Here is a 21,619-nt window from a genome sequence, read left to right on the forward strand (position 1 = left end):
AATGCTAAAGCTGATGAGTCTTTCTTCTCTTTTCAGCAGCATTTCATATTGCTGATCACCCTTTCCTCTTGAACATTTAATCTTTCATCTTTTGCTGAAAATGATATGTATCACTTATAAAAAGCTCTCATATATGCAAAGTTAAAAAAATGGGGACCAAAACTGCCTATTTAAAAATTTTCCAAATGAAATTTCAGTGAGTTTGACCTGATTTGTTAAAATAATAAAGATGCCAAATCTTCCCATAATTAAAAACTGTAAAAGACTGTTATCAGGAAAGATGAAAACATATCAATCAAATACCAACAATAACTTTGGCATAATTGGTACAAGAAATTGTGGATCTAAATGTTTGAAAATTAGTTAATTACTAAATCACACAATCATTAAAGCCTGACACTGAAATAAAATGAACTTAGAATCAGATCTTTGAAATCCCCTCTACCACAAAGTATTAAATTAAGCCTTTCAAAAATATTCAAGCAAATTCAAATTCTCTCATTAAAAATATTACCTCATTAACATCATTTGTATTATTTTAGCGAGAACAAAGAAGTTTTATGCCATTGCTAACTAAATAACATTTTAAATATTTTATCTTTCTCATACCCTCTGGATAAATTTTAAAACATGCTTTAAGTATTCTTATTATTGAATTATACAAAATAATTATATAACTTATATAGCTTATAAATAAGTAAACATACATATATTTCTGTAGCACACAATTCAGCCTAATTTTAAGCCACATTCTCCTATAAATCTTGATCTCTCTCAAAAGCAACACAGATATCCCTAAGCAAAAAGGGACTATCTTTTACTTCATCTGTACCTATGACAAGCAAGTTATAATGATGAGGTCTAGATTTCAGGGTTCCCAGTGAGGGAACCAAATGATGAGGTCTAGCTTTCAGGGTTCCCAGTTAGGGAACCAAAAATGATGAGGTTAGTAGCAGGTTTGGGGTTCAGGGAACCAAAAGAAGAGGTTTGGCTCCCCTAAATCCCCCCAGGATTCAGCACAGGGTAGGAAGTTGTGGGAACCCCCTTCTGGCGGGTAAAGAGATTTACGAACCGGAATAGCTAGACTGGTAAAGAGAAGTTTATTATTGGAATTGGGAAGTCAGCCTTTACTATGCATGAATAGAAAGACTGAATTCCTTGGTGGCAAGGTCCTGACAGAGAGATATAAAATTTCTAGTAGAGGAGTCCTGGCAGAGAAATAGAGAATTTCTAGCAGAGAAATCCTGACAGAGAAGTATAAAGTCTTTGTAGGGAAATAGGTGAGAAAGATAAAAGAGAGGGTAACGCTGAAAGAGAGTATCATTTCAGTGGGCAGAGGTTCCTGCTATGCCAGGGAGAGAGAAGTTCCTTGGCATGTTAGGTTCTCTGCCAGGACTGAGCCCCAAGTTAGCTCATTTTATAGTTGAGGTCTTGGCTACAAGCTGGGGGTTGCTCTTGATGGGGAGTGGGTGCAGCCTGAACTGGAATTAGAATAGAGAATCTTAGAACTGAATGAGTGTCCCTAGGTTGATCTTTAATTCAATGGGAAGCTTAATAAATAGTGAGTGTTAACAACGGGGATGGTGCCCTCTCTCAGGATAACAGAATAAAGTTGTTTATCCTGTTTCTCTCAGGGTGTGGGGTCTTTTACAGAGGCCAGGATTCAAGAAGACTTTCTCCTTGAAGGAGTTTTAGAGAGTTTTCCCCCTAATCATTCCCCCCTCATCAATAATGGTATTATGGGGTCATGGGAGCAACAAGATAGAGGATTAGACCCTTTTTTTTTTTTTTTCCAATTTCCCACAACTTCTCAAATCTCCCAAAACATAATTTGCAATAGATAAAAACAACTCTAGGAAAAGCTTCTTAAACTGTGGGTCGCAACCATAACTGAACATGGAAGCTGCAAAATTATGATTTATTATCAGTAAATTTGTAGTCCTATTTTATATACTCACATACCTGGAGTAGCAGAAAAATTTTCAGGTGGTCTAGAACATTGAGAATACAAAAGGACTCTCACTGACCCCTCTCTCATCTCCCACATTACAAGCAGTGAAGCTGCACTAGCAAGCCCAATACTCCACATATATGTCAGGGCTTGTAACAAAAACAAACCCCACTCCATTGCTGTTCCTTCCTTTATAGAGTGACCTGGGTTCAAAGGTGCAGAAATTTGCTCAGAGACCCCCAACCAGTGAGACAGGTAACAGCCTTTCAAAAGCAAAAGCTTGCTAAGGCCTCAAAACCTGTAATACCACTGAAACAAAGTTCTAAAATGGCTATGTTGGGAATTGTCTGCCCCAGCACAGAAGTTTTCTGAAACAGGACAGGACACTGTGTGTGGGTGAGAGGAGGAGGTGAAGAAAGTATTGTAGAGCATTCCATTAATCCTGAGAGAAAGAGCTCAGCATCCAACTAGGGCCAATTCTAACCATTCAAAAGTCACTTGTGGTGGAGACTTGGGCTGGGGAACTAAGAATAGCAAAGCAGGGGAGGAGGATGTGATGCTTTGAAATCCAGTCTCCAAGGAAATAACAATTAGTGAGGACAGTAAGAAAGAGAAGAGTAAAAAAGGACAGCCAAAGAACTCAGGAAAATGAAAATTCAAAATCCTTCAATATACACAGATACATCAAAGGGAAAATATTATTAGAAGGAAATATAGCCTCTAGATCTAGTTAATGAGTTCAAGTATCTATGAATAAATATAGCAAAACAAAGGAAAGTTATCCAACACTTGATGAGACAGAAGACTTTTTGATTGAATATTCACTTTTTAAGAATTTAAAAACAAAGAACCACAACAAACTGTTTCTGAGTGGTCAAAAGAGAAATGGGAATTATAAGAATAAAATTTATGGCCTCCACAGCAAAAATAATGAGCAGAACAGAAAATGTAAATTTGCCAAGACAAGACCCACCAAAACAACAGATTGGGAATGAAAATATATAAAATATACAAAAGTGAAGGACAATCCAGAAGAGAAGCAAAAAATAATTAACACTAAAAGAAAATACAATTACTATGCACACAAAACATGCTCAACTTGAAGACAAGATGACCAAAGTCAGTGTAAGGATCATAGGTCTCTAAGAAGACATTGACAGAATAAAAAAAAAAAAAAAAAATGTGTAACCCCATAATGCAAAAAGTGATAGAACTCTCACATGGTGCTTAAATTAAGTTCAATAAATAACCAGAAGGAAGATCTTTAAATACAAGGGAAAGAAAATAAAATGCAAGATTATTTTGCACCCACCAGAAAACTCAGGAGGGAATGAAATAATGCATTCCAAAGAACAATGGAGCTCAGGATGCAGCCTAAAGTAACCTATCTCTTAAATATGAGATTAAACCTATATGGAAAAAAATATGGACCTTTAATAATAAAGCGGCATTTGAAATATTTTTAGGAAGTAAACAAGAACCAAAGAGATTATTTGCTTCTCAAAACTCCCAAACAAAAGAAATGCAGAATCAGTGAATAAATGCAGCAAAGGCAGTAACAGAGTGACAGTAGAGAGATCATTAAAAAAATAAACAAAAACAAGAAACTCTTTCTAAATATATACAAAGAAACAGGGTTGAAAGTTGAAGTCTTATGGAGGTAACAGTAAAGAGGTCTGGAACACTAGAACACTATAGATAGAATTTAGCAATACTGCCTACGAGAGTGTGTGTATTCAAAACCATTTTGGGAAAAAATCTGGAGTAATACTAATAAAGTAACTAAAACATCCCTACTCTTTGTACTAGAAACTCCATTATTCAGATGAAATCACTTGTAAGAAAGTTCATCAAAATATTTATATAGGCATTTTTGTAAACTGGAATTAGAACCAAAGTAGAGACCCGCCAATTGGGGAACAAATAAATTACAGTACTGAATATATGGAATATTAATGTACTGTAAAAAATGAAGTATATGATGAATATAGAGAAGCATGGAAAGATCCATATGAATTTATGCAGAGTGAAGTAAGCAGAATCAAGAAAATAAGAAACATAGTAATTACAGCAATGTAAATTTAAAAACACACACACCAAAAAAAATCAAAAGTAAAGGTAACAAAGTTATAAAAGATTAAGCAGAACTCAACTGAAGAATTATGAGAGGATATTCGCAACCCACCCCTTTGAAGAAGTGGAAAGTCCATAGATGTTACATAATACATATTTTCTGACCTTTATTTTGGTCAGTTGTGCTGATTTCCCCCCCTCTTTAAAAAAAAAAATTATTATATGGGAGGACTCTGGGACAGGGAAGGGGAGGGATACTTGGGATAACTATGATCACAGAAGATATCAATTAAAAAAAGCTTTTCAAAAATGATAGACCATAGAACTTGAGAGTGAGGTGACCACAGAACTTGGGAGTCAAAGGAAATGCATAGTGAAATGACACATAATAGGCATTAAATACTTGAATTGATCTGAATGGCTTCTAATCTAATGGAAGTTATAGTGGGGAAAAAACACATATGCTTGCAAGCCACAATACATAAATTTATAAGAAGTACAAGTAAAGAGATCTGAAAGAAGAAAGATCATTAGTGACTTAAGGGAACACAGAATAAACAACTTTAATGCGAGACTTTCAAGGATGGAGAGGAATAATCCAAAAGTAAACAGTAATTGCAGGCATAAAGAACAGCATGAACAAAAACAGAGGTTTGTAAAATAAAGGTATTTGGTAATGGCAGTAAATGGTCTAATTTGGTTGGGTCATAAAGTATGTGTAAAGAAGAAAAGCTAGACAGTTAGAACATTCCAAGAATGTGGAAATTCTTAAATGCCAGGATAAGGAAATAAAACTACTCAGTAAGCAATATAGAACACTTGAAGGGTTTTCAGCAAAGAATGACATAACTATAAGAAAAATTAATCTGATGATTCTACTAATGAAGAATTAAGGAGAAACAATAAACATAGATGGAGCCCTTAAGAAGATAGTTCAGACAAAGGAGTAATGAGGCCTTTGCGCTAGCTAGGATAATGACAATGGGAAAAGAATTTCAAGACTTAGTTATGTTGGAGTTAAAAACAAAAGATTTGCTAACAATCCAATAAAAAGGAAAAACAATAAAAAAGGAGCAATCAAAACATGGTAGTCATTCATTCTATGCAGTATTACTTGAATGTACTTACTAAATCATAATCATGAAACCAAGGAAGAAGGGGCAATAAAGCTACAAAGCAGTAATGGCAGATGAAGGCTTTGAGAAAGGCCACTGGATATAGAAAACATGGCCAGCTTTATGAAAATACTTTCTATAGAGCAGCTGGAATTGCCAGATTACAAGATGAAGAAGTAGTTACATAAAGAGTAACCAGATAGGGGATGAGTAGCTATAGTCATAAGTTAGAATAAAAGGGGTATGGGAAGGGTTTTTAAGGATTAAGACATCTCTATATGTTTTTTATAGATAAAGGGGGAAGGGGGAAACCAGTGAAGAACATACATTAAGGACAAATATAGGAAGAAAAAGGAAGAAATTAGGATCAAGAACACAGCTTGAGGGATTAGCCTTTGCAAAAGAGTGAAGATAACTATTCCCCTGATATATGAAAAAAGTGATGTCAATGAGATAATCTGAGAAGTTGATGGATTTATTTTCTCAGTGCAGGAGACCAAATTATCTGTTATAAACCTAAGGGTTGAGGAACTGACAGAGAAAAGATTTGTAACAGTTGCTGTTGAGAATGAGATAAATAGTAAAAGTATAAGACGATTTCCAAGCAGCAATGATGATCCAAATGAGGTTATGTTTGAAGCAGAACAAATTTTTCCCACAGAAACAATGTTATAAATTATGGTTGGTTTCACAGGTTGGTCCACAAAAGTAATACTGAACTAGTAATCCTACTAGCAAAAGTTCTGGGCCCTGAAGGGAATGGATGAAACAGTCTAGGAAAAAAAAGGAGAAAAGAACCTTCTCTTTTCTTTGTATAATCAGGCATAGATTTCAACTAGCCCTTATTTGTTATTGTACCCATTTCCTTTTTCTTTCTTCTTCTTATTTTTTTTTCTTTTCTTTTCTTTCTTTTTCTTTTTCTTTTTCTTTTTTTTGCTGAAACAATTGGAGTGAAGTGATTTGCCCAGGATCACACAGCCAGGAAGTATTAAGTGACGGGCCAGATTTGAATTCAGGGAGAGTGCTCTATCCACTTCACCAACTAGCTACCCCAATTTTCTTTTTCTAATACCATATGAAACTGTAATTTATTAATCAGGTTAAACTAAAATATAAATCAAATAAACCCTTCCTTACTTTATAATTTCAATTAGTATAACAAAGGAAAAGAAAAACAAATTGGGGCAAGATGGGCAAACGCATATGCAAGGCTAACTAGTGCCATCTGGAAGACTTGACTTTTAAGTCACCTTTTCCAAACTTTCTGGTTTCTTCTTTTTCTCCACTTTAAACCTCCATAAATCTACAGATTTTCCAAACTTTTTACTGTGATTCTGAGGGTAGCAACTTGGGGACTCCATCATCAAAGGGAGGCAGAGATTTATTTGTAAGGGAGCTATTTTCTGCTTGTACTAGATTGTTGAATTTATATAGTACCTTTTCTCCAAATTAATTAACTATGTATTATCATGCAATGTTTAATGAAAGGCAATGCTGGAAGGAATTATCCTGACGACAATCCTAGAATGCTATCCATTTTAGAGTGTGATTAAAGTGCCTTTCAGTTCAGTACTCTCCTCATATTAATTTTATCTAATACTAAACTGGTATTTTTTTACCATGTAATTTAGCATGAAGAAAAAAAAAAGTAGTACAGTCCAAATATTACAAAGACAATTTAACACATTCCAGCAAAATTCTAAATAAAAAAAAGTTTGTTTTTTAAACAGAGTCCAAATTATTATTTCTGCCTACATTTGTTAAGATGGGTTCCATTTTAGTCTAAAAATCTGCTTAAAATATATTTGAGCTCTCCGGGCCTCAGTTTCCACAAGAGTATAATGAGGATATCAGAACAAATAAACTCATTCCCTTCCAGACCTAAATCTATGCTCAAAAAAAAAAAAAATCATTGTTATTCAAAATGCTAAGAGCAATATAAGTGCTTAAACTGATGTTTACTCTGGTTTACTCCCGCTTCTAAAATCATTACAAACAGAATACATATTCACAAACCCAATCAAGCTCAGAAATTCCTATCTCAAAAAATTTAATGTTATTTATTCTGTTATTTCTGACAAAAGACTGTAAGAATAATCAGACATATATGTGATGTAACAAATTATGAAGTATCAGCATTACCAAAATCCCAAAGCCAATCTTCCCACACCATGAGGACAGTCAAGGGCATTAGACATTTAGATGGTAACATTGAGAGATTTCTGGTATTAACTTAATTGGGCCAGTTGGTTCACAAGGTCACATGACAAGAAATCATAGCCTATCTCCACACAGTTCAGTTATCTTCAAAAAAGAAAAAAAATGTTTAGCAAGTTTAAATGTTTAACACCACCCCAGACATTGCTGGGTAGTGCCGCCTAAAAAAATAAATAAAAATAAAATAAAAAGAATGGCACATTTCTCAGTACTCTTTTTAATCCGTAGATTTCGAAAAATAGGCCTATAGCAGCTTGGGAGATTGGGAGAGGAAAATCTCATGCACGATTTATTTTCAAACTTGTTTCATTTGACCATGACAAAAGCTGTAAGTAGAACATAAATAATTAAAATTCATAGAAAATGGAAAAAATAACTTGTACATCGCTTTCCTTTAAAAAGTCTTTTTCTGGGGCTAGAATTAAGGAATGACTGGAATAATAAGGTCCCTACCTGCTATCACTCCTGTAGGAAAAAAATCTACAGAGATAAAAGTCAAAAATATATAATTGGGGGCAAAGGAAGCTCAGGAAAAAAAAAAAAAGGAACTTTAAACATTTGTATATTTATCAACCATTCCTTTTTAAAGGGGAGAGGGGAAGGAGAAAGCGGTCCGGTCACAATTTTCAACACCAAAGTTATGCCAGAGATAAAATGCTTGCTATTTGACATTCCATCACCCACCTAAGGTTCACCCAACTCCAACTCCAATCCCATTGCAGAGGAAAGCTGGGGGAGCATGTCCCCCGGCCATTTATTTTAAACTGCTTAAAAAAAAAAAAAAAAAAGAAAAAAAGTTCAGTCGGACTTTGTCAATGTTTTTGGTACCACACAGTCGGAGCTCAGGCAGGGTGGGTGCAAGTTGAGTTGACACCGACGAGCTTTCTCCTAAAAGTGGAAATGTCCGAGGACAGCAAAGAACCACTTTTTTTTTTTTTTTTTTTTTTTAAGTCCAGCCTGGGATATTCCCTCTCCGCCTCCTCCTCCCCCTTCTACCTAGCGTCCATCCCCCAGTTGGACTAGGTAGACAGGAAAAGGGAGGAGGAAACTGGGAGTTTCCCCGACTCTCCTTTAAACAGGTATAGAAGGGCAAGAGGTGCGCGGGGAAAATTAACACAGGGAAAGGCAAGATGCGTGGGCTTGGGGAATGTTGCAGCGGGGACGGAGGGGGTCGAGGACGGATTTGGGGAAGATCCCCAGGAGGAGGAGCGGAGCGAGAAGGGAGGGCTCAGAAGTTCGGGGGTAGGTACTTAGTCCTGGGGTAGGTACTTAGTCCCGGGGCAGGCTGTGAGGGGAAGGAGGGAGGAAGGGATCCCGGCCGCGGAGGGATTTAGGGAGGGGGAAGGGGGAGGAGACAATGGAGGAGGGAACGGAACCGGGCTGGTGGCGGGGTACCCCCCGGGACTTACTCGGCTGTACCAGATGCTGAGGTGGGCTGGGGCCAGCACTGCGAAGAAGGCTCTCTGTGAGTCGGTCTGGATGTGAAAGGGAGGCTCCGCCGGACTCCCCACGGGGCAGAGCAGCCTCTTGGGCCAGCCGCTCAGGAAATACATGGTTCACCCCGAACCGGCCCCCGCAGTTTCGCTGCCGCCGCTTCTGCGCCGCTGAGTCGCCGGCCCAGCTTCCCTGGACCCTTCCCCACCCCCACCCACCCCCCCTCTCACACTCAGCCCCTCGGGGCCGGACCCCCGCCTCCCACACCGGTAGCGGCACCGGCGACGGTGGCTGCTCGGGACATCTGCCCGCTGGCCGGGTCGGGCCAGGCCGACGCGACGCGACGCGACGCTCGCTCCCCGGAGCTGACGGGGCTGACTGAGGGAGGGAGGGAGGGAAGGGGGAGAGGGAGGAGAGGGAAGGGGATGGGGAGGAGGGAGGGAGGAAGGAAGGAAGGGAGGCGGGCCGAAGGGAAAGGGGGGGCCCACCGGAGACCCGCCCCTGGCCCCGCCCCTTCCTTCGGCCGCACGGTGCGTCAGCACGCCTCAAGCGTCGTAATGGCGAGGAGGGAGTGACAACGTGGGGGGAAGCAGGTGAGTGTGTGCGTTCTCCTGTGTGCCCGCCCCTCGCAATTACGCCTATGAGTCTCGCGAGTAGGCCCCGCGACCTGAAGGCTTCAGTGCGCATGCGCCATTGGCCGTATCCTCTGGCCGCTTTCTCTTTGTGTTAACTTGTAAATCACTTTTTCTTTTCCTTTCTCCGTTGTTTAGTGTGTAGTAGTATTACATTAATAAATGATTGGTTTCTAATTCCTTTATAAAGTGAGGTTAAACCTCGAACTACTAATATACCTCTCAGGAGTACTGAATGGAAAATAACACTGCTGATTACAAGAAAAAAAACTCGAGAGCTCCGTTAAAAGCATCTGAGGAGCATCAGCACCCGGATAAGGTCGAACTAGTGCAAGTATCTAAGTGTAATTAGCAAACGCATGTCAGGTAGTGCGCGGCTTCCTTCGTGGTCCCCTCTTTCCCGTTGGTGGGATCCTCAGATGGGGACCCGGGAAGAAAGAGGGCGGAATCTCTCTCCTGTACTTGACTCAAAGTGATAGAATTCGTGCAAAAATACCTCCTATCACTTTGAGAGCCCAGTTGAGAGTTTAGGGCGAAAACTTAGGGTGACTCTAACTGAGGAGGGGTCCAAATCAAACCACGAACATTTATTTGGCTCCACTTACGTACTTGACCCGGAGAATACAAAAACACCCATTAAAAAAAAAATGCCTTCGTGGAATCTTATAGTTTACCTAGAAAAAGAATTTGTAAATATGTATGTCCAAAGTAAGGCTAGGTTACAGGAGTGGGAAGGGTTACAAGTCTGTAGCAGAGGGAGCATGAGCTGATCCTTAAAGGAAAATGGGGATTCTAAGAACCGTAAGAAAGGAATGCATTTCAAGCACTCTCCTGCCAGGAGGTAGGAAATAAGAGTGCCATATGTGAAGATCCAACAAAAGGCCAATTTGGTCCGACTGCACCGCAAAGTGTAAAGAATGGATGGTAGAGATGAAGGATTTGAGGTAGAGTCCAAATGAAGGGTGATGAGAGTCTGAATTGGAATGATGGCTGTCAGTGGAAAGAAAAGGGGGAAAAGGGAAAAGATGTGTGGAAGTAAAAACAAATGTTGACTAGTGACTGACTATATAAGGTCAAATCAAATTAACATATTTACTATGTGCCAAGTACTGTAATTAGTAGTTGGTGCAATCAAGAGATTGGAAATGTCATCAACATAGACCTAGTAACCAAATCCATGTGTGCTGCTGAGATCAAAAGGAGAGTGGAAAAAGAAAAGAGGGTATAGTCTATTAAGTCCAAGATTGATCCAAGATTAGAAGTAACTGGAGGGGTAATGTATAATAATAATGATATTTGTATTGTTCTTTAAGATTATTTCTTATTTGATCCTCACAACAACCCTATTTGTGTCCAGACAAGCAAACTGAGGCTGTCAGAAATTAAATGACATGATATCCCCCATGGAAGGAATCAGCAAGCACTAACATTCACAGATACTGTATTCACAGAAGCACAAGAATGTTAGAACTGCAAAATCCCTTTGAGAGGCAGTGTTCTATAACCATGGGAAAGACATAATCATAAGATTTGGATTTGGAAGGTATATAAACAACTATCTAATTCAGGGTAGAAAACATCTGGTCCCTGAATTTTGTAAAGTCTGTAAAATCATTTGCTAAGGCAACTGCAGGCAATGATGAGCTGATAGCTCCATCTGATAATTTCTTACTGCTTGAGTTATATAAATTGATAATTTTATTTGGCCCATGAATGATGTTATAAATATCCAAATGGCCCTTGGCAAAAAAATAAATAAATAAATAAAGCTCCCCACTCTTGATGTAGGACGATCCACTCATTTTAGGTTTTAGGAAATTGAGAGCCAGAGGAGAAAAAGTAATTTTCTTAGTCACTCAGCCAGTAATCAGTAGAGCTAATCATTCAAAAACTAACCATCAAATATCTAATGATTTTTGCTTAACTCATTGTACTTTTCATCATTTCAGGCTACCTTCTCAATTTCTAGTAAATAACTAAAGAAAAGATGTTACTCTCTTCTGCTTCCATGTTCCCACAAAAATGGCAAAGCTAAGCCAGAAAGATGTCCCTTTTGGCTCACAAAAATTCTACCAAAACTTTAGCAACAAATCTTCATAGGTGTGAGAATTGGATGAACGTTTAGTTTCCACAGAATTATGCTCTTGCTGCTAGTCCTTTGCCTCTGCCAGCTTCAGCCTCTAGCTCCCCTTTGAATGTCTCCAGCCAGCAAAAAAGTTGAAAATGGAATAAATCTGTCTCCACCTCCGAGAGTGGGCTTGTGCTCTCTGACTTGTGAATGTCTGGGACTGAATCCTGGTTGAGGCTCCTAGATTATATATGCTCTTTTAAAGGTGTGAATCTTGTAGAACTCTAATAAGTACTAAATTTATTAGTGAACTAGAGAACTGTTAAATACCATGCTAAATTAGATAATTATTGTCTCTATCAATTCCAGTGACTTAGCACCCTGTAAGAATTCTTACAGGGATTCACACTCATTTAGGGGGAATTAAGTGCTCCAGATAGGCTGTAACCTCTGTAGTATCCAGCTAATAAGAGGAGGGACTTGTATTTCAGAACAGGGTAAAAAAAATTATGCTTTGATGTTTTTAAGGAGTGTGCCTCCTCCTTCCAGACACCCATTTTTGCAAGATCATGAATTAAGAACTTTTCTTGGTTTTATCAGCAAGTCTACAGAGTTATTGACATACAAGATTCATGTCTCTTATATAGGCAGGATTTTTTTTTATTCTTCAAGTAGCAAGGAAACTAGTGATTCAATCCCTAATCCCTTGGACCAAGCAAAATCCAAGAGCACCTTATACCATTTACAGAAAACCAACCTATATAAAATGCTCTATATAAAATTAGTGCTTTTCTTATCATATCCCATCCCTTAGTGGCAATGTTCCAATGTTTTAAAAGAACTCTTCCACTTCTAAAATGATTTTTAAGCATTTCTGACCTCAGGAAGAAGCCTAGCATAAGCAATACAAGAGCATAATACAAATAATAAAAACAAAAAATACTACAAAAAGTCCTTTAAAAACTAATGCATGCAATAGAGTTGATAAAAGCAGCATCAGAAATATCAGGACCACACCTTTAATGACAACTCTTTTAATTCCATTTCCAAATCCTATCACAGGTCAGGATTACTTTGTACCGAGCTAAGTAAAAGATCATAAGCCTGCCCTCTAATTCCTGAATGTTCTTGAAATTAAGTTAAGGAAAAACCTAGAAAGGTAAATGATATATTTTATATATATGATATAATATATTAGAGAATATATGTTGCAGGAGGAGAAATAGAACAGCTAGTCATCTTATGTTAACATCCAACAGATAGTTGGAAATGTAGAACTGAAGGACATGTGAGATACAAATTTGAAAGTTGTTTACTTGTGTATCAGTAATATCTGAAGCCATGAGAGTAGCCTTCTTAATTATAAGATCCAAGAATGTATCGAAGAAGGAAGTTATATGTCACTTATCATTGAAATATAGTTTTGATCAAACTCAAATAGAAACAGAGTCACTAAACCACTTTTATAAAGATCCCCCAGGATCATATATTGACTTTGAAAACCACATATAAACATTATCTATGTTCTATTGAATTTATAATTTGTTAAATATTTTCTAATTAGATTTTGTGGGGTTTTTGATACCTCCGTTTTAAATTATAAATCATAGGATCACATAGCACTTAGTATAGAATGACTGGTACCAGGTAAGTACTTAATAAATGTTTCTTTTCCAACACATTTCTAAGGGAATGGCTGAAATTCAACCAACTGGCTGACTCCAGAGGCAGTGCTCTTTATACTAAAGACCCATGCAGGACTGGATGGTTTGGGCTGGGTTTTTAAAAGAAAGATTGACTCACTTGGAGGGGGGATTTTTCTTTAGCTTGATTACTTTCCCTGACTGACTTATCTTTCTGAGTCCCACTTGCAAGATTATCACCCTTGCTCTACCTGCTATGCATGAGTCTTTCAAGCTTCTCTTTGAGCCCTTTTTACTTTTTTGCCTACTTGATCCACTCTCACTCCATCTCCCATATCCAAACAGTAGCCATATCTTTTCTAGTCCCCTTTCTTCATTCTTATGGGATCTTTCCAACTCCATTGAGACTACTCTAATAGCTTCCTAATAGATATTTCCTTCTAATAGGTCCTCTTCCTCCATCATGTCCTCTCTCCAAATCTATCCACCCAGCTTCTGAATTGATATTCCTAAAGCTCAAGTCTCAAGAAGTCACTCCCCTGTTCGAGAAGCTTCTATACTTCTTTCTTGCCTTATGGATAAAATACACACTCAGCTGTTTGGCATTTAAAACTCTTCACCATTTGGATCCAGACTTTTCCCATCATTCTTCATCACTTAATTGTTCTCCTATCAAACTGGTCTACTATGTATAATATCTAATCTCCCATCTCTTGTCTATTTGCACTTTGCTTTCTATAGTTGAAAATTTTTTCTTTCTTATCTGTGCTGTTTGGAACATCTGTCTCCCTTCAAGGATAAACTCAAATCCCATCTTCTGATTTATATCAGTTTGACCTTCCTTCCTCTCCTTTACCTAGTTATCATTCATTTTTATTCATGGTAATACACATATTTATTTTGTACATATTCTGTGGTTTTTCTTTGTCAACATGTAATATCTCCTAGTAGAATATAAATTTCTTGAAGTCAGTGACTATTGTGTTTTTGTATTTTTTATGTCCACTACCTAGCATAGTACCTGACCATAATAGATGTTTTATGAATATTTGTTGTTTGGCTGATGAAATGAATTAAGAACTTTTATAAAAGAATTAGGCATTTTTTATTTGTATCCAGGAGAAATGTATTATATGTAATAAACAAATAGTTATGTCCCCAGAATGTTCAGATGAGCCTTGAAAATAAACAGATTCTTAATTACTTCAGATGCCAGACATTTTGGGCAGAGCTAATAATTATATACTCTTTGTCACCAAGCCTTATTTTTTAGTCATAAGGTTGTTTGTTAAAAACCAGTATATGTTGCAAAGCTCCCTTCTCTGATGAAGATCATAGGTATAAACACCACAGGTATATATAGACCAAGAAATAGCAAACATTTTAGGATATCTTCAACACTTAAAGGATTAAATATCTTTTTTGAATGTTCTTCCACTGTTCAAATACATCCCTCTGGTGGTCAAGCCATTTAGTGGCAGAAATACCTGCTTAACTATTCATTGCTTTATGATTTCTAAGAATTTATTGAAATAATTTGCTTTTATAGCTTTTTCCATTGTGAATTCTTTAATAAAAATTCTTGAGTTTGGGAAGTCTGAAGTGAATCAAGTCAAAGTAAACTCAGAACCAATGTGGTAATCCCTCAATGTATGAAACTACTAGACTGCCTAAGGAGGGCCATAGCAGCTCAGGTCAGAAGAGTATCAAAGCACTTTTGTAATCAATAAAATTGCGTTTTCTGTGGATGGCCATTGTACTTTTCACCTAGAGAGGGGAAAAAAAGGAAAGAAAGAAGGAAGAAAGAAAAGAATGAAGGAAGGGAAGAGAAGAAAGGCGGGAGGGAAGGAGAAAAGAAAGGAAGAAAAAAGGGAAGGAAAAGAAGGAAGGAGGAATAGAAAAAGGGAGGAAGGGAAGAAAGAAGGAAGAAGAAAAGAAAGAAAGAAAAATTGAAATTGTGTTTTATACATGGTATGTTGATGGCAACATGAAGAACACAGGAATCCTGCTGGACATAGAGACAGGCCAGGATTCAAATCTGGGCTTAACCCCTTTCTAATTATATGAATTCAGGCAAGTCACTTAATCTTTCTAAGATTTATTTCCTATATCTTTAAAATGGCAATAATATAATTTAAGCTCCCTATCATAGTTTTATGGTGAAGCTCAAAATGATATATAATATAGTCCTTTATAATTATAAATTACTGGTAAATATAAGCTATTAACCAACAAGCAGCAACCTAACCTTTAGGTCTTCATTTTTTAGCTCAAGAATTAAAAATTCACACCAGGGTAAGTACTTCACTTCATGCAACTATTTTAAATAATAAAACAACTGCATTATGCTATTGCATTATTACCATTCCCATAGTGGCGATGCTTTCTGTATTTCTTCCAGAATAGTTGGTTTTCATGTGAATTACTGGAAATGGGTGGTCATCATCAGGTCTGACATGTCATTGAAGTCTCTCTATCCTGTCCTAGATACATGTCTTGAGAAGGCTGCCAACCTTTCTATTGTCAGCCAATATTTCAATTTTTTCCCTTTGTAAATGTGGATATTAATGCTTTCAGTCGTGACTCAAAGAGTTGTTGGGAGAAAAGGTTTACAAGTACTATAGAAATATGTATTATTATTATGACTACATGCAAGTTGTACTATTCTAAAAAAATTTGTATTGCCAAGTTCCCCATAGGCATCTAAATATCTTAGTCTTGCAGTGTTTACAACTTTTAGACAATTTCAATAAATAGGACTGTCTTTAAAAAAAAAAAAAAAGTGAGCAACTTTTTTTCATTAGAATGAAAAATTATCATATAGAATTTTCATTGGAAATTAATGTGCTGGTCTGATGTCAATTCAGTTCCATATAATAGTTATGCATAAGGCACTATGCTAGGGGCTAGAAGAACATACCTTATTTAAAAGGAACACGATAGGTAGGATAAAAACAAAATAGATTCTATACCTAAGAAGTTAACATTATATAACATGATGCAATGAAGAAAGTCCTGAACTTGGTGTCACTGGATGTGAGTTCAAATTCTGGCTTTTATACTTATCTGTGAAACCATGGGCAAGTTACTTGAGTTCTGGCCTTACTTGCCCCTTCTATAAATCAATAGAATTGAATTAGATGACTTTTAAGGTCCATTCTAGCTCTAGATCTATCATGCTTATCTCCTACTGGGGTGAAGCAACATGTATTCCTACACATAAATACAAAATATGTAGAGCATTGATCCAAAGTAATTTTTAAGATATTGAGGGTGGGTGGAAATGGGCTTAACAGTTAAAGGAATTAGTAAAATCCTTTTGTATAAAATGGTTCGTGAACTGAATCTTGAAGTGATCTAGGAATTCTAAAAGAAAATAAGCAATAGGAACATTATAGATATGCAGGATATTCTATACAAAAGCATGGAGGGTGGGAGATTTAATGTCATATATCATAGACATCAAGAGGGCCTATTTCCCTATGTGAGAAATACTGAAAAGTTAAGTTTCTACACAGTGTTGCCAGCTTCAAGGTAGTATAGGATATTGGTTTTCAGAATGTGAGAGATTAAGGGAGGTTAAGATTCACAGAAAAATTAAGTGATCAATAGAAGCCTTGAGCAAACAAGGAATTGGGGAGCTAGGAAGGTACAGGAGGATTCAGCCAATCAGTGTCTTGTGGTTTTGAGAAAACCACAAATTTAAGATAATAGCCAATCCAGCCTTAACTAGTTGGGGTCAGTAACCTGACCTGACCAAATCATTATTGGGCCTGCTTAATAGGCTAATTGAATATTAAACAACACATCCCAGAGGAGGAGTTTTCTGCCTTTTTGAACATGGGATGTATGACAAAAGAGGGGGAACATGTATAAATTTAGGAGTTAACATATAGTGGGCATATCAGAAAGATTATAATCTGGAAGAGAAGTTCTCAGTGGTTCTCAAAGTATGGTCTAGAGAATCCTGGGGATCTCTGAAACCCTTTTAGAAGGTCTACAAATTCAAAAATAGTTTTTATTTCTAATATGATAAATGTCTACAAATATAATCCAGATAAACAAAAACACTTTGGAGAGATCATCAATAATTTTTAGTAGAATAAATATACTGAAAACAAAAGTTTGAGAACCACTGGAACAGACCAATCCATTCTCTGAAGGGAAGGGCTGTGCCAAACTAACAAGTATAAAGCTTCTGATTCTGTGCTTAATGCTCCCTCTTCCTCAGAAGGAGCCCACTTCTGACCTGAAGACGATTCCTTAAAATTGTTCTTTAATAAATTTTCCTTGATATCTGATTTTCAGCATCAAGTGTATTTAAAACACATAGAACTTAGAATGAATGAAATGGAATATGTGAAAGTAAATCAGAAAGTTAAAATACTAGATTGTGAAAGACTATAAATACTAAGCTGAGGGGTTTATAATTTATCCTAGAATCAATAGGGAGCTACTAAAATTTATTGATCAGAGGAATGACATGTTCATAGACATTCAGATTACATGACATGTTCAAAACTACATTAAACATACAGATTACATCTCTAAAGTAAGCTCCCTTTAAAAGGGAAAAAAGTATACACTGAAAAAATAAAACTGATTATAGACCAAACTCAAGCTTTGTGCAAATCTAATGAGCAGAAAAACCTGTTTGATATTTCTCCCATATTTAATATATATTGGACTACTTACCATCTAGGGGAGTGCATGGAGGAAGGGGAGTGGAATTGGAACACAAGGTTTTGCAAGGACTAATGTTAATGAATTGTCCATGCATGTTTTGAAAAAGAAAAAACTTTAATGAAGGGGAAAAAAAAGTTTGGACCAGTAGAATACATATCCAAAAGAACTTGCAATTTTTACATGATTCATATTTTCTGAAGCACACAAAAGACATGTTGGTATTTCTTCATGTTGACTATAATTGTTTTTTAATGATAAAAAGCAAATCTTAATTAAAGAGACTAAAACCTGGATCATTATTTATTCTCTGTTGTTATCTTCAATCTTCCTGGACCCTAGAGAAAGGGGTTTGCAGATCTTCACCGAAGATGCTATAACTAGAGCTATCTTGAGATTAATAAATATTTTTGGAATTCCTTAATCTAGTGAAATTACATAATTCATATGCTCTCAAGAATATTTTCTTGTTTTTAACTTTTTTCTCTCAGAATTATCTAAAGGGGACTCTTGATAAGGATTAGACCTTTAGAAAATCCCAAGGGGTCATTTAAAACTCAGACATATAACCCATCTAGGTAAACAAGCATGCTGTTATTTAGGTCATGAATAAAATGTTGATTTACATACCACAGCTCTTCATTACATAAGACCCACTTTAAACAGTGAAACAATTTTCCTGAATTTTGTTTAACTGCATTATAACCACTACTGTAATTATAAAGAAAAAATATCCGGACATCCTAGTGGGGGGAAAGGCAAATGTTTTGCTTGCTTCTAAGTCTTTGTTCATTGTCTTATCAAAAGGAATACCTGCTCTTTATATAGACATATATACAAAAAGGACAGATGGATGGTTACTAAAGGCTGTAGGTTTCTTTCTTTTTTGTGTTAAACCTTTTGTTCTATAGCTAATTTATTTATAGTTTTAAAAGCCTAGAAGATGGAATGAAAATATGTAGAAAGTGGAGAGGCATATACAGAAAACTAAAGTTCAAAGAAGAGAGATCACTTGGTCAGTCACACAGGTAATAAGTACCAAAACCGAAATTTAAACCCAGTTTGTCCCCCTCCCTCTCCAGATCCAATATACTTTCTGTTCTAGCAATTTGATAAAAGGCAGAAAGAATTTTATGAATATATATGTAATTTTTATTCCTAATCTCCCCATTCAACCTTTCACTTTATCTTTTGGGTTTAAAGAAAAAGTTAGAAGAGAAAGGGGACTTGCAGGCCTCCACAAGAAAATGCTAGAACTCGAACTTCCTTCACATCAGTAAGTATTTTTGGAATTCCTTAATCTAGCGAAATTATATGGTTCGTATGCTCCCAGGAATATATATATATATATTTTAACATTTTCTCTTTCTTTTTCAGAATTATCCAAAGGGGGACTCTTGGTAAGAACGAAAACTTTTGGAAAATCTCAAGGGATCATTAAAAACCAGCCATATAGTATATAAATAGTGGGTGGATCCTGCTCAGCTTTTCCTGTGTTACTAAAAAATCTTTTCACCCTCTGGGATAATGCTGTAAAGGAATAGCTGGCCTTCTCTAAAACAAAAACACATTTTTCAACTCAAAATATTTGAAATCCTATATGCCTTACATCTCATACAAAATAAATAATATTTTGGGAGTATTTATGTTGTGTTCTAAAACCAATAATAATGTTGTAGCAAATCAGAGAATAGATAACTAGCATAGCAATGCGATTTTTTTAAATTAATATTTTATTTTATTTTATAATAACTTTATATTGACAGAATCCATGCCAGGATAATTTTTTTATAACATTATCCCTTGCACTAGCTTCTGTTCCGATTTTTCCCCTCCCTCCCTTCACCCCATCCCCTAGATGGCAAGCAGTTCTATATATGTGAGATATGTCATAGCAATGCGATTTTTTAAAAAAATGGATAAAAACATGTATAACCAATATCAGATTGCTTAACATTTCAAGGAGGGGAGAAGAGAAGAAGGGAGGGAAAGAATTTGAAACTTAAAACTTAAAAAGAAAAAAAGAATGTTAAAATTATTTTCATAAATAATATATTTTTTAAATGAACAGAGAAGTTTATGAGACAAATAGGCATCTTGCTGATGCCTGCTACTTTTCTTTTCAAGATGTTCTCCCTAGCTAACTGCAAACATCTCTAGATCAGGACCAAGACTACAAACTTCTTTTCCTATCTTTTTTCCAGATCTTAGATTTGTTTACCCTTTGAACCTAGGCTTGACTCCACTGGGCATCCTGTTTATTCTCTTTGTCCATGACTTAAACTGTGACCTAATTCTCAGTGGGGTGGAGTTCTTTCCTCTGGGCTACTTAATTATCCTCAAATCATCTGTTTGCTCTTTGGAGGGGATGAATTAGACTCACTGTATATATAATTGTTCTTATACTAAATTCATCAATGATTAAGAAGGATTACTTATAAGATTACTTATATGTCATACTATGGTGAAATATGAAGGGACCATGGAGATCATCTACTTCATACTCTTCATTAAATGATGAAATAGTTGAAACAAATTCCAAAATCAATACTATCTCTTTTAGCTGAGAATTTACCACAGTTTGTCTTAGGAAAAGAAAAGAGAATAATTTAAAACAAAAAGAAACAATTTAGGAGGAAGTTTGCTCTGATAACTTTAAATAAAAATTAGTCTTTGTAAGTGATGCTGTAGTCTCTTTAAGCAGTAGCTCACAATTAATCAGGTAACTTCTAGATCTCTGAAACTAGAAGAGACCTTAGAAATTAATCCAATCAATTCCTTTTTGGTATATGAAGACGTAAGTATAGGAAAGGAAAATGACTTACCTAACATAACATAACTAGTTAATAAAAAAGCCTTTAAAAAATTCAGATCTAGCTACCAGTCCAGCACTTTCCCCACTTCCTTTCTCAGTGATTGAGCTATTGCCCCAAACAGTCTATGATCATGAAATTCTAATAAATTGAACTATGGTTTTATGTTATAAATGCACAATTGTTTTGTTTTTTGAAGACTGCATCTCTTTAACTCACCATGGATGAAATTTCAGTGGTCACCTATGGGTCAATGTCACTACTGGTCTACTTTTCACCTGAGTCAGTTTGTCTCTTATTTGGCACCTTAATATCCCTTGGAACTAGACTTAGTAAAGAACCTGATTGATTTTATCCCTACTTCATCTCAGAACTTTTGAAGTCAAGTGATTCACTATCTTCAACCTTTCCAAATAGTAGGGAATGATGAATGATAGAACTTATTATCCCCCCCCAAAAAAAAATCAAAAAAATCTTTTGTATAACAAGTTACCCTTTTGTTAAATGAATAATAACTCTCAGTTTATTTTTTTCTATTAATGTGGATTCTCATCTGTTAGTGTTGTTTAAAGTAAGATACCTTTGTGAGGATATCTAAGACTATTTAAAGCCAACATCAAATTAGCTATTGTAATACTCTTTTTGACTCTACAGTGGGAAAGAAATTGGTGGTGTTGGCCCAGTTTTGTACTAATGGTGATCATCAAAAAAGAAATTCTACTCCAGATTACATTCTGGTAGAGAACCCTACTATAAAGTTTTTTCTTTCTTTAATTTACACCAGAATTTTATTGTATTTTCTTTTTTTTTTTTTCTTTTTTTTTCTAAATAACTTTTTATTGATAGAATCTATGCCAGGGTACTTTTTTACAGCATTATCCCTTGCATTCACTTCTGTTCCGATTTTTCCCCTCCCTCCCTCCACCCCCTCCCCCAGATGGCAAGCAGTCCTTTACATGTTGAATAGGTTACAGTATATCCTAGATACAA

At 36.2% G+C, this 21,619-nt stretch overlaps 1 protein-coding gene and 1 long non-coding RNA gene across 3 annotated transcripts in view; one reads left to right on the forward strand and one right to left on the reverse strand.

Moving 5' to 3' along the window:
• RIC1 (RIC1 homolog, RAB6A GEF complex partner 1) overlaps nucleotides 1-9,010 on the reverse strand; it is a 129,771-nt gene extending 120,761 nt beyond the window's left edge. For both annotated transcript variants that reach the window (XM_051987668.1, XM_051987659.1), the window contains exon 1: nucleotides 8,766-9,010. In XM_051987668.1, coding sequence (XP_051843628.1) covers nucleotides 8,766-8,909 — 144 coding nt within the window. In that variant the 5' untranslated portion in view covers nucleotides 8,910-9,010. The remainder of the gene's footprint in view (nucleotides 1-8,765) is intronic.
• Nucleotides 9,011-17,408: 8,398 nt separating this feature from the next.
• LOC127555424 (uncharacterized) lies at nucleotides 17,409-20,803 on the forward strand. Its single transcript, XR_007952212.1, has 2 exons — nucleotides 17,409-19,092; nucleotides 19,194-20,803. It is a non-coding gene; the product is annotated as an uncharacterized LOC127555424 (long non-coding RNA).
• Nucleotides 20,804-21,619: the final 816 nt, after the last annotated feature.

The sequence above is a fragment of the Antechinus flavipes genome, chromosome 1 (assembly GCF_016432865.1).
Source record: "Antechinus flavipes isolate AdamAnt ecotype Samford, QLD, Australia chromosome 1, AdamAnt_v2, whole genome shotgun sequence".
Taxonomy (NCBI): Eukaryota; Metazoa; Chordata; class Mammalia; order Dasyuromorphia; family Dasyuridae; genus Antechinus; species Antechinus flavipes.